At 43.9% G+C, this 13,588-nt stretch overlaps 1 protein-coding gene across 3 annotated transcripts in view; it reads left to right on the top strand.

The window, feature by feature from the left end:
• Positions 1-13,588, top strand: part of LOC128440200 (muscleblind-like protein 1) — a 68,292-nt gene that overhangs the window by 43,476 nt on the left and 11,228 nt on the right. For all 3 annotated transcript variants that reach the window (XM_053422838.1, XM_053422839.1, XM_053422837.1), the window contains exons 3-5: positions 3,197-3,367; positions 8,158-8,352; positions 13,264-13,503. In XM_053422838.1, coding sequence (XP_053278813.1) covers positions 3,197-3,367; positions 8,158-8,352; positions 13,264-13,503 — 606 coding nt within the window. The remainder of the gene's footprint in view (positions 1-3,196; positions 3,368-8,157; positions 8,353-13,263; positions 13,504-13,588) is intronic.

Raw genomic sequence — 13,588 nt, 5'->3', positions numbered from 1 at the left:
AAGTCTTCTTTCACTTCCCTCCAGCTTTGTTGAAAGTCGACTTCGGAGTGAGAACGTTATTTCTCAGCTGACTCAGCTACTGAACTGCTGCTTGCTCCTGCTAATTAAACACACTTTATGATGCTCATCCTGCTTTTACAAGAAAAGTTTTAAATATATACATATCTATACTTGAGAATATTCTGAGACATTCAATTTGTTTCTATATCCCACATTTGATAGAAAGAAGCTGGCTGACTTCTAAATCTTGTTTCCTAAAATGTCATAAAATAACAAATTAGTTATGTCTCGTGTTTTCAACTTTATTCAAAATTTACAAATAGTAACAAATATATATATTATATTAATATATGAATTTTCAGCCTGGAATTATAATTTGTATTAATATTAATTGTATTAATATTAGCTTACAGCTTAACATAATTGAAAAAGTGTTTAAAATCTATTTAACACAGGCCACTCAATCCAATCAATGTAGAAAAGTGTTTAGTTTTTTTTCTACATAACTATAAATGCATTCAATTCACATTTATAGACAGACACAAACACACACACACACACGCACGCACACACACACACACAAACAGACACAGACACACACACACACACACACACACACACACACACACACACACACACACACACACACACACAGCTGGAGTTGACATGACCAAGTCTAGTCACCCGGAGGGAATGTGCCCTGAAAATCAAAAGACATTAACCAATTAGTGCTGATCAATAGTCACAGCCACACAGGAACAAGCCGGACCATTGCAGCATTGTTAATGTTTGCCTCTGGGCCAATCGGCAGACTGGGAATACCGTTCCAGTCGGCCCCCAGCCAATGACAATGCTGGCGGAACTCTTGACATTCTGCTGCTCTCCAAAGCAAAGTAGCTCTCCTGCTGTCGCTAGGCAGAACAGGCCGCACTGGGACATAAAAGGGAGGGATGGAGGGATGGAGCGAGACTAGGGGAAGGCAGCAGGAGAGGGAGGAGAGGTGGGACGAACAAAGGGGGTTGTGAAAGCATGTGTCATAGTGGGCCGCAGAGGGCAGCAGGTAATCTCACTGAGATAAGCAGGAGCATGACAGCCAACCTTTAATTCCCCATGGGAGGTGGCACTGTGGAGTTGTCGCAGCGTTGGACTTCCCGTCCTTCTGGAAGTAGCAGTAATGGGATGCATTTGATGGGGGGGGGGGTGAGATTGAGGCGAGAGGAGAGGAAAGAACAAAACAGACAAAGGCGGAGCGAGAGAGTATTACTTCTGTTTTCCTGCGCATATACATGAACATGTTCACATGCACCGATCCACAGCAGCACCACTGCATCCGCGCTGCTCTGTATTCATGATAAGCGGAGCAAATATCAGCATGGGGCTCGGGATGTATGTGGGATTGAGGTGTAAGGAAGGGAATGAGAAAGGGGGACTTAAAAAGAAATTGGAGGAGGAGATATCTGAGATATTACACCTATCTGGGGGAGTGTTCAGTGGAGCAAGCATTATGAGAGTGTAAATTACATTCCCTCCTTCTCCCCTTGGGCTGCCGGCTGCCGGATGAATATAATCAAGCACAGCGGCGAGCAGCCAGACACACAGCTCACTGTCTATAGACACGAGCCCAATATTAGATAGAGTGCTGCAACGGTGTCTATGTTTATTGTCACACTGGTCCCCAATCACGTATCGATCCCCCATCAGTTCTCTCCAGCTGGTTCTCCTCTGAAATGATGTACAGTAGCATATTGACAAATATTGACTCATTCGTCTCAATTGAGGGAGATCAATAGTGATTCAGCGGGGCTTGTTAAACATCCGGCGTCAAGTGAGACATCTTTTGAGGTGGAGGGACGGAGGTGAGGGAGGATCTTCACAAACGGAAATTTCAGAAATCCTTTCCTCTTTTGAGTGAGAGTGCAGCGGCAGCAGTTGAGGTAGTAGATGAAAAGCGGAGTGTTTCTCATCTCTCACCTTTTTTCACCCTCCTCTTTCATTCTAATTTCAGCGTCTTTACTTTTACTTAACAATTGTTATATAAAGAGGAATGTTCTTGACCTTTGTGATCTCAAGCCTCTTTTACTCATGGTGTAATTTTTGCTAACAAAGCGAGACCTTTTTTTAAAGTAATAACAGCGACAGGTCACTGCAGAGTTGGAACAATATGGTGAAACAATAAAGGAATCCAACTGACAGTAACTAGCAACTTCTTTGATTAAAATATGAATAATCGAAATCAGTTTTTTAATCAAGAATATTAAAGAATGATCTTATTCCAGATTATCCCATTTTTTTGTCCGTATGTGATTTTAAACTGAGGGAACGACCAAAATTAGTCAAACAAGGAGACATTCTGTATGTTGCTTTTGCAGTTTTTCCTTTTCATCGAAAATATTAAATAGTTTTTTTTGTGTGCATACAATTCACAATATTTGTATAACACAACGCCAGGTAAAGCGAGAGCAGCGGTCGACATTTTCTACCGCCACTGGAGGCGGTTGACCAATCACAACAAAGTGGGCTGGCTGGCCAATCAGAGCAGACTGGACTTTGTTTGAAGGGGGGTCATTTAAAGAGACGGAGCTAAAACCAAGTGTTTCAGACAGAGGATGAAGAGAGGAGCAGCAGCATTGGATAGTGTGAGGAAAGTTATCTGTTTTCTGAACATGACAGAATGTAAACTGTTTCAAGTTATAACCCAACCAAAATTATTAACCTGAATATGAGCAAAATATGTATCCTTTAAAATAATCCTTATTTGCTGCCATATTGAGCACTTAAAAGTATAAAGATAAGCAGTATCCATATCATCATAGGGACAGTGCATCATTTTCTATGTTGCTCAGTTAGCAGAGGCAGAAAGAAATATATATCCAAATAATTCTTGTTGCTCTTGAAACTAATTTGCCTCTCAATGGTAAAAAAAAAAGGAAGGTAGCCAGCGTGCAGCTCAGGTCACGAAGGGGGTAAAAGAAAGTAAAACCGATCGTTCTTCTTTGTGACAAACCCAGGGGCAGGCCCAGATGTCAGGGATGTTAGGTCAGTGCCTGGGAAATGGGAGGGCAGCGCCTTGAGTCAAGGCTCATTGCTTCTTTACATTAGGCGACAGTTAAACGCTATTCTAATTTCCTTCCATTTCTCTTTCTCCCTCTCATTCTTCCTCCTCCTTCCCCTGCTATCTGCTCTGTCACTACTACAGGGCCGCTGTTCCAGGGAGAACTGCAAGTACCTCCATCCTCCTCCTCACCTAAAGACCCAGCTGGAGATCAATGGAAGGAACAACCTCATCCAGCAGAAGAACATGGCGATGCTGGCCCAGCAGATGCACCTCGCGAATGCAATGATGCCCGGCACACAGCTACAGCCAGTGGTGAGGGGACACAGATGCATACAAACCAACCTCGAATTAATGAAAAAACAACTAAACATGTATCTTTTTTCACTGTATACACACAAATATAACACTTATTTTCCAAAATGCCAAAATGTATACACATACAGACTTTATAAATGTACAGGACCTGTTCTTCATATGTGGACGACTCATTTGTAGCTTGATATGTATTTTGTGCTTCTCTAAAGATGACTCAGACTTCTACTCCAGCTCTGGATGCCTCCTTTTATAGCCTAAGTGCATACTAATGTTTATTATTCATTATGGTTATAATTGTCCAACCACTTGCCCTCTGGACTTGAATTCCCAGATATCAGTGAATAGTTTGAGAGGTCAATAGTTCAAACCACCTAATCATGAGAGCGGTCATCCAGATCAGCACTGAGCCAATCACAGGATCGCTTATGGTTATGACTCACTGACTATTTTCTCCATGTCAAATTTAGCCAAGATGATGACGTCCTGTGTCTGTGTTTGTAGGAACTGGTTTTATAGATGAGCATCAACAGGATATTTATTCTTGACCTGAAATCAGTAGTTTCTTCAACACAACCTTTCCTGTCAGTGGATTGAGTTTGTACTACAACTACAAACAAGGAGTAAATAGCCCCTGAAGCTTTACCTCACATAATACATGATCTTTCATCGGGGGAAACACCTGACTAAACGTACAGTCAGTCCGAATGATCCCTCCCTCTCACAGAGTGACACATCAACCTGGACGAGGTAAAACGCACAAGTGGACATCACAGTTCTAAGTAATAGAGAGCTGCTCCGGCCAAATGTTTCTGTTGACCCTTACGAGCCAAAGCAAAGCAAACCCACCTGGTTTTTGCTCGATTTCCCAATCACATGAGCAGTGTAAAAAGTCAGGGGGCACCTTGTGTACTTTCACCATACCCTTCACCCTGTGGTGAAGTCTGGCAAATTGCGACGCATTGCTGAGCCTCTCTAATGGCCTCTTTGAAGAGTTCTGACATAGCGAGTGGAGACTGCCAATCGAGCACCGAACAGGGCTTTTGTCGGCGACTTGCAGAACTCTTCGGCGAATGGCAAATCGGCTGAAAATCTGGTTGTAACTAAGTTGAAGTCAACCTCGAATTCATCATATTAAACTGGGACAGTACTATTGATGAATTATGCTATGCATTTATCAAAAGAGATATAATTATTATCATCATGAACATGATACAAATGTATACATGCACACATGCACATGCAGTAAATTACATCAGAAACTGCTGTGATGTGTTCTCAAAGGATCTTCAAGGGGAGATCCAGCTCTATGAGACCTGTCTCTAGGGCCCAGAGTTCTTTGTGCAGTGGACCATGTGTCTCAGACTATTAAAAAATGCGGCATGTTTGTACATGCATGTATGTACAAAGTTAGCTGATGGCTTACCGCACTTATCTGGGGAGGAAGGGTTGTGTGGCGATGCCCATTGAGAGGAACAGAGGAAAACAAGAAAGTGTTTAAAGAAGCAATAGATCTCCCTGGGATTGCTAAGCACTCCCTCTCTGTTTATGTTGTGGGAAAAGAGAAACTAAGGAGAAGAGGATATAGGGAAGACAGGCTGACAGAGAAGGACAAAGCAGAAGAAGAAAGGGAGGACTGAGTGAAGCAGGAAGAGATAAATGGACAGAGTAGAGACAGGTGGGTAAAGTGAAAAAGATAGGGCGACAGCAGTGAGGAGGGATGGCTGTAAACCTGCACTACAAAGAAAAGTCAAGAAAAGCGGGGCCATGTTGTGTGCAGAGGGAACAAAGGGGTAAGACCTGGGACCAGGCTTCCCAGGAATCAGACTTTCTTCCTCCATCCTCCCCCTGTGTCCGCAGCTTAGTTCCCTGCCCTCAGCTTCAGCGTCTTTAACACATTTTTATTCGCTGCTCTCACACCTTTTCTATTTTTTTTTGGCTTCCCCTCCTTCCTCCAAGTGCGTAGGAGAGTGCTTTCATTTCACGCATTGGGGCCATGCAGAGGGTGAAGTAATTAGGATCTATTACAGCTGGCTGTGAGTGATGGTTCTCATGATGCTTTTTATTACAGTGTCAACGTCAACGGACAGCCCATAATACAATTATATCTATCTACAGTGCTGTGTCCTCACTCTCTCACTCGCTCGCTCACTCACATTTAAACAGGGAAATAACTCAAATCAAACCATCCAAGCCACAAGGAAGGTTCATTGTGGCAGTGTCATACTTTGGTTGACCCGCCTCAACTTCATAACATGGTACAAAAATGATGCCAAAATATCCTAAAATACAGGTTTCGCCAAGATATTTTGACACCTGACCCGAGTTGGTACCCAATGGGCTGGGAGGACGTTCAGGATCGGGTCAGGTTCGGTCACACTGCCTGGGCTATCTACTTTGTACGCTGCACTCACCTGTAATCAGGAAAAAACACTGGACTCGGGTTTGGTCACAGAAAACAGAATGGCTGTCGAGTTCAGGTCGGACTTGTTTGGGTTAGACAGAAAATTGCAGCTGCATTCTAGTGACACCATCCTGCCCAGTAACCCCAGTGGTGTGGAGCCAAATTATCAGAGTCCCGGCTGTACACAGTTAGTCAGTCTCATCGGTCAACCACGGCATCTCAGCCCATTTTTATATCATGAAATAACGAATTATGACCAAAGAGAAAAACACTTAAAATTGATAGAAACTTTCGATGACAAAGTATATTCAACTTGTACTTTGAGATGTTTTGGCGTCACCATTGGGGGAGCAGACATGTCGTTAGTTTTTATACACCGTCTGGGAACAATTGTAGTGTTGAAATGTGGTTGCATCACAAAAACAAAATCCAGAGTGTGTTCAGTGTGGTTGATGTCGCAATCTGAAATTCAGGTTTCTTCTTTGTGCCATTTTGCTTTCGATCTATTTATTTCTAACAAAGCCAGTAAATTGAGGAAGGAACATTATCTTTTAATCTGTTTTCTGAAAATGTTGATTTTTATTGAGGTCTATTGGCAGTGCAGATTGGTGGAATTTACTTTTCCAATATGGATTCAGAGAAAGTAAAAATCTTTGTTGCTAAGAGGCTGTCGGGAAAGATTTTCACAAACATAATATCACCGCTGTGATACAAATTGCCGACAGGAGCCATGCGGCGAGACGTTTTCCTCTTCCTACTGTGTAAATATGCTCGGTTTGACGTAATTGTTTTAAATCAGTCGGGATCGTGATGAATCTGCATTGTGATATCATTATTGGAAACGATTCAAAGTGAAGTGATGAGACAGAGAAGGTTCTTTAGCAAGGTCACAAACTTTTTTTATGCAGGATGAGATCACTGCATTGTTTAAACCCTCGTGACTGCGAGCACTTTGAATGACATCACACTAGAACTGAGCGCCTTGAGCGACGCACATGTACAGAGGAACCGGAGAGGACGTAATTCTTCAGACATTACAGAAGGCAGAAGAATTAGAAAGTCCACAACAGTACTCCTGGTTTCCTGACTCATCCCAGATCAGCGGTGAAGTTTTGGAAGGAATGCAGAAGCTGTTGTTCTGTTACTCACTGTGTCGTGTTGGCAGGGGCTCAAGAGACAATCCTCAGGCGGGGGGGCTAGGGTCAGGAACATGCAGGGGAACTCGCAGTGTGCTACGTCACCTAGCACAGTCTTTCCTCTGGGACAGGGGTTTTCAACCAGGGGTCCGCGAAATTCGCTTTGATATTTCAACACATTTCCAGATTACTCTTGAATATCGTGAAAAATATCTAAAATAAGAAAAATATGTCTAAAATAATATAAAGGTAATGAGGGGAACCTTGAAACCGGCTTGCTGGCGTACCTCACAGATGTTTTTGCAGAGCTTAACTAGTTCAACAGCTCCATGCAAGGGAGAGATGCAAACGTCATGCAGCTCTACGAAAAGCTCGACGCATTCGTAATTTTTTTTTACTGTAACTGTACATTTAAGTCATGAACGCTATATATTGATGTACATATGGTTCTGAGGTGCAGTAAAACTACAAATTGCATTTAAATTTTGTTTTCAATTCTTAAGCACTGAAAATCAACCGTTTTTGTCGTTTTTTACACAGATTTTTCTTGATTTGTTTGAGGTTTTTAAATAAAACCAACATGGAAAACCAAATGTTATAACTTCCTTCTATCCACATGCATGCACGCACACACACACACATGGGCACGCACGCGCGTAGGCACATCAGTGGGCCGTGGATTACTTTCTAGTCAGAAAGGTGGTCCCTGGGACAAAACCAGTTGAAAACCCCTGCTCTAGGAGATTGTCAGGGGAAGCTGTCGGCCGGGCTTCTACTCTTTCAAACCGCAGCACACAACACATACGTCGCTGTACAGTGCAGCACCTCTCCTCCTGCACAGCCTGCGCACTCAGCGGGAGGTCCCTCCTCCTTGTTACTCTTTAATGATCTCTGGTGTATGAAGTGTGTGAAGTAGGAAACAACAAACATAGAGCCGAGGCCTATACTCTTTGAGTTGGAGCAAATGAAAGAAAAGCAGCCATCAAACGAGAAAGATAATCTTCAGATGTACCCTCAGTAATTGTCTGCTTTTGCTTTATTCTTTCTGTCCACATTCACACATCCTATACTTTCCTTTGCTTTTGATAATGGCATGCATGTCTTACTACTACCATCACATGGTTGCCAAGGATGTCATTTTACCTATTAGGATATGTAGTAAACTATTCACCTCTTTATAAATAGACTTTGTGGGATGATTTTGCTCAATTATGCTCCGACTGACTCTCTCATTTTCCGTGTCCCCACAGCCCATGTTTTCAGTCACACCCGGCCTTGCCACTAACGCCAATGCGGCGTTTAACCCCTACCTGGGCCCTGTGTCGCCCGGCCTGATACCCGCCGACATCATGCCCAGTGGTCCCGTACTGGTCACCAGCAACCACAGCGTCCCTGTTGCTGCTGCCGCCGCCGCACAGAAGCTCATGAGAACAGACAGACTGGAGGTGAGAGACGCAAGCATTTTACACTCTTGGTCTCAAGTGGAATAAAATACGACCACATTCACACACACGAACACCACTGATCACACAGACGAGGGGATTTCCATAATTATTTTGTCACTTTCATATCTTTCACAGATTAAAAGACGGACTAACAAAACTCTAGTAAACACTGCACCCACTGAGGATCGTTTTCCCATCTATGCAAACAGATTGGGCTCTGAGATGTGGGCTGAGCCTATTTGAATATTTAAGGCAGGGGTTGGAAAGTCTTCAACAGCTTCTGTTTGTAGACTTTAATTATGTGTCTGGTAAAGAGTCTGTTACAGTAACTACGGTATATCCCATTACCATAATACAGTCATTACCCAGGCTTGAGCAAAGAGAAAAAGGTACTAATGAGAGTATCTCTACAAACAGAACTGTGTCGATGTTGCAATCCATCAACACGCAGGAGAAAAATATTGTCTCGCACAAGCTCATGTTATGCCGAACCAGTGTTTCATTTTCAGAAAAATCTTTAATTCCTCTGTAAAACCAGTCAGTCATGGAACCTGGTAAGTGTTGTGCTGTGTTCGGATAATCATTAATTGGACCGTAAGTCAATCCCATCCCTGATGTAGCCCCGGCCAGGAAACACTCGCAGCGGAGTAATGGGGAAATCGTTGGAGGCAGCAGGAGGTGTGCAAGTACAATAGGAGGTTACATTTAGGATGTAGCGTCGGTAAGCGAGGAGGTGAGGCAGAGGAAGTCTCTTGGCTCGATTAACGAGTGGACGACATGCAGAGCGAGGGGAAGGGTGACAGGAAAAAAAGAGAAGGAGGAGGCGATAGGAAATCAATTGGTCGACCTACAAAGACAACAGAGAAGAGTGGTGATTGGCTTGATAGATGAGTCCTAACTGGTGAGAAGTAGTAGAAATTTGGAACAGAGAAGATGTTGTTGAATGTACAACTTCTGCCAATAGGGGTCCCTCAATCCAAACAACAACATAATACCTAGTTTGACGATGTCCTGAAGCAGCTTGAGATCCTGGGATTTGTTGTCTTCCGATGAAAATCTACCTGATTGGGCCAGGGTGGTTTAATATTTAAGTTTTATTCAAGCTACACAGTAACTGGGAATGAATAATCGGGATCCATTACGACTGAGTTATACAAAACTGCTCTCTGGCTCGATGTGTGTTTTTCCTCCATCGTACTTTGTTTGCCTCAGAAGTTAGAAGAGAGACGGGGAAATCAAAGGCAGCCAAAATGAAACGTCCTGTTACCTTGAATGAAATTGAGGATCTCTCTTGGCATTTTGGATAATGTAAGTACACAACTCAATAAAATATATAACGTAGATGTAGTCATTTTTAGACTTTTCATTTGTTTCTGTTCCATATTGTTTCTTTAATAGAAGAACATGCAGGTCTTGTTGCAGACCGAGGACTGAGAGGATTTTCTCACAAATAATTGATGGAATTCTGTATCTAACTTCATACTGCTAGAGGAGCCTCTCTCTCCTCTGTGGTCTTAATCCTTCTGGACCTTTCTGCTGAATTTGAAACGATGAACCACTAGATCCTTATTTTCTCCCTTCAGGATCTGAGTGTGTCTCAGGCTCTGCACTCTCCCTGCTCACATCCTACCTCAACCCTGACCATACCTACCGGGATCTGTGTCAGAACCTTGTCCTTGCACTACTTGGGTCCCTCAGGGTTTTGTCCTAGGTCCCCTCCTTTCTTCCCTACACCTACTCTCTCAGCTCTGCAATTCACTCTCATGGCTTTTCCTACCACAGCTACGCAGATGACACATAACTATTTCTCTCTTTTGCCCAGTCTGAATCACAGGTAGCAGCACGCATCTCTGCTTGTCAGACTGACATCTCTAAGTGGATGTCCGCACACCACTTAAAATCAACTTTTACAAGACCGAGCTACTTTTCTTTCCAGGGAAGGGCTCTTCCACCCTTGACTTTACTATCACCATCGACAACTCTGTGGTAGCCCCCAACCAGACCGCAAGAAACCTGGGTATGACACTCGACAACCAACTCTCCATTACTGCCAACATTGCTGAAACAACCCAATCGGTGCAGGTTCTGGTCCAGGCTCTTGTCATCTCAAGCCTATACTACTGCAAGAACTCCTGGCTGGTCTACCTGCTAGTGCTATCCGACCACTGCAGCTCATCTGGACTGCAGCAGCTTGAAAGTTCTTCAACCTACCTAAGTTCTCTCCCACTACACCGCTCCCTTCACTGGTTACCAGTGGCTGCCCCCATTAGCTTAAAGACACTGTTACTTGCGGACCGTGCAGATCAGGTCCAGTCTACATCCATGACATGGTTAAACCCTTCACCCCAGCCCGTCCACTCCGCCCAACATTGCCCATTTGCTGTCTTGGCTCCATAATGATGGAACAAGCTCTGCATTGACATGAGGACAGCAGAAAGTCGACACATCTCCCACCTCAGGATAAAAACACATCTATCTATTCTGACTAAACCTTTGCTAAGAAGATGGTCAAAATCAAGTAGCACTTATATGGTGCTATATGTCGCACTTGTAGTTTGGCTTTTTCCTGAAGCTAATGTACTTACATGATTTTTGCTGTTCTGGGTTGGTACCCTCATGGTTGAATGCACTTATTGTAAGGTGCTTTGGATAAAAGCGTCAGCTAAATAAATTGTAATGACAGTTATCAAAGTCTTGTAAACACACAAAACAGATTTGAAATATTCAGTAACCAAAAATAAATCATTGGTAGTTGAGTCAAAAACTGCTCTTTTTTTCAAGGAAGTGGTCAACTCTGCCTTGTTGTGCTCAGCTTGTGTGTACTAGCGAGGCTTTCTATTGGAAGAATTTAAGTTTTAGCCTAATTTGTCAAGAACTAGTTCTGCTAAAAATATCCCGGAGAAAAGGACCAGCCATATTTCAGTGCCTCGTGTGTAGTTCAAAATAAACATAGCTGAGATTCTGTGGACTGACACACATACCAGCCAGTGGATGTGTTTCAGACCCACTGTTTCAATGAGGCGGAGAGAAATTCCTATTTTAGAAGAAAATCCTCCAGACTGTTTTGCTCAGAAACATTTTTCCAGTCTCCCCGTCCTGGAGCAACACTGCAGCATTTTTTAGATTTCATGAAATCATACTTTGCCTACCTGCAACACTGGTGATGTAAATGGCCCCGAGAGACAGTAACCATGGGGACGGAAATATGATTAACAGGCCCTTTATTTGTTTGTCCAACCGAGCACATTCAGAGGGTTAGCTCTCTCTAATGCACGATTAGCCACTAGAGCACACCTTGTTCACAGAACATCAGATCGCCTCCATTTGGTTTTCTCTTTATTTGATCGCCATCTCTCTCACTGTTTATTCACCGACCACTCTTACGTTTTTTACTTCTCTCCCTTGTTTCCTCCCTCCCTCACCTGCCTCTCCAAACCTCTGCCTGACAACAAGGCAGTCTGATTTGTTTTTTAATAAGACGAGGAGCAGCAGTGGTGATGGGAGCAGTAGTGGGGAATTAACGTGTGCATGTGTGTAAGTGTAAGTGTATATCTGTATGTGAATGTGTGTGTGGACGTCAGACGTACGAGGGGGAAAGAGGAGACAGACAGAGAGAGAGAATCCAAGCCCATCGCTCACACAGACCAGTGATTGTGGATGATGAGCTGTCATGACAGGAGACGGAGCAGGGGTGGTTTGTAGATAACTGCACCGGTGGCCTTTTGTCTGGCGGTCGGTCCGACACAAATCAAATCCTTTATGCATGCAGACAGCGAGACTGGTAAACAGACATTTGGTAAATGGCTTGTTCCGTCACAATAACTGATGGATCGATACAGAGCGCCATGAAATTCCATTTCATTTGGTGCAGGACAGGACAGATATCAAGCTTTTGAGCAGCTCTTCAGAGCAACAAAAAGGTAATTCTAGGGGAAAAAATGGTGCCTTGTAATTTACAAGTGCACCCACCTTGTGTGTGTGTGTGTGTGTGTGTGTGTGTGTGTGTGTGTGTGTGCGTGTGTGTGTATGTGTGTGAGTGTGAGAGAGAAAGACAGAGAGTAATTCAGTGTGGGCTACTGATTACGTCAGCTGCAGCCTCCCTTGATGGTAACCAGCCTCTTATTTCCCATGAGCCTCATTGAGCCACTACATTCAGGCTGAGGCAATCACTTTCCTAACTGCTCGTGCAGGTGCTGCCCCCTTCTGTCTTTTATCGGAAAAAGAACACGGCGACACAGCTCATTTGAATAATGGATAAAGTTTGTGTGATTGATGTGTCTGCAAACGCTGGTTACATTCTGTTCTGCTTATCAATCAACGGTAATGGCCAGACCTGTCATTAAGATTGGTTAGCTCTGTCTGGTAAAGCGATTGTCAAGAAATGATTGGACGGATTGATTACTTCATCAAATGTGCAGTAAAGTGAACAGTAACTCCATAATGTGTGTGTGCGCGCCTGGTGTGTGCATTAGAGAGAGTGTGTGTGTGTGTTTGTGTTTATGGTCAAATTCTCAATTTCATGCAAACAGTAGTGGTGGCACGGTGCATGGTGCAGTGTCATCCCACAGCAAAAATCGCATTGGCTCGAAACCAGGTTCAGCCAGTTGCTTTCTGTGGAGTTTGCATATTCTCCCTGTGTCTCTGTGGGTTTTCTGCATTTCCCACAGATAGATGACATGCACATTGACTCCAAATTGTCAGTGTAGGTGTGAACAAGATTGTGAATGCCTGTATGTCTATGTCAGCCCTGTGATATGCTGGCAACCGGTCCAGGGTGAACCCTCTCTCACCCAATGTCAGCTGGGGTTGGCTCCAGGCTCCACAAAACCCTTAAAGGACAATGATACAGATGATAGAAAGATGGATGGATGAACAAAATAATGTGTGAGAATTGTGTGTTTTGTGCTTCAGGTGTGTCGGGAATATCAGCGGGGTAACTGTACACGCGGGGAGAACGACTGCCGCTTCGCCCACCCGTCAGACAGCACTATGATCGACACCAACGACAACACAGTCACTGTGTGCATGGACTACATAAAGGGCCGCTGCACGAGGGAGAAGTGCAAGTACTTCCACCCTCCAGCTCACCTGCAGGCCAAGATTAAAGCCGCCCAGCACCAAGTCAACCAGGCTGCAGCCGCTGCAGCCATGGTACGTATCTGTCCACAGACTACACAATGAGGCAGGACTCACACAAAGGAACATCTGAAGCACCGTAGCATCCTCAGCCCTATGC

This window comes from Pleuronectes platessa, chromosome 5 (genome assembly GCF_947347685.1).
Source record: "Pleuronectes platessa chromosome 5, fPlePla1.1, whole genome shotgun sequence".
Classification (NCBI taxonomy): Eukaryota; Metazoa; Chordata; class Actinopteri; order Pleuronectiformes; family Pleuronectidae; genus Pleuronectes; species Pleuronectes platessa.
The sequence above is the reverse complement of the archived record's forward strand: the minus strand, read 5'-3'. Positions and strand labels throughout refer to the sequence as shown.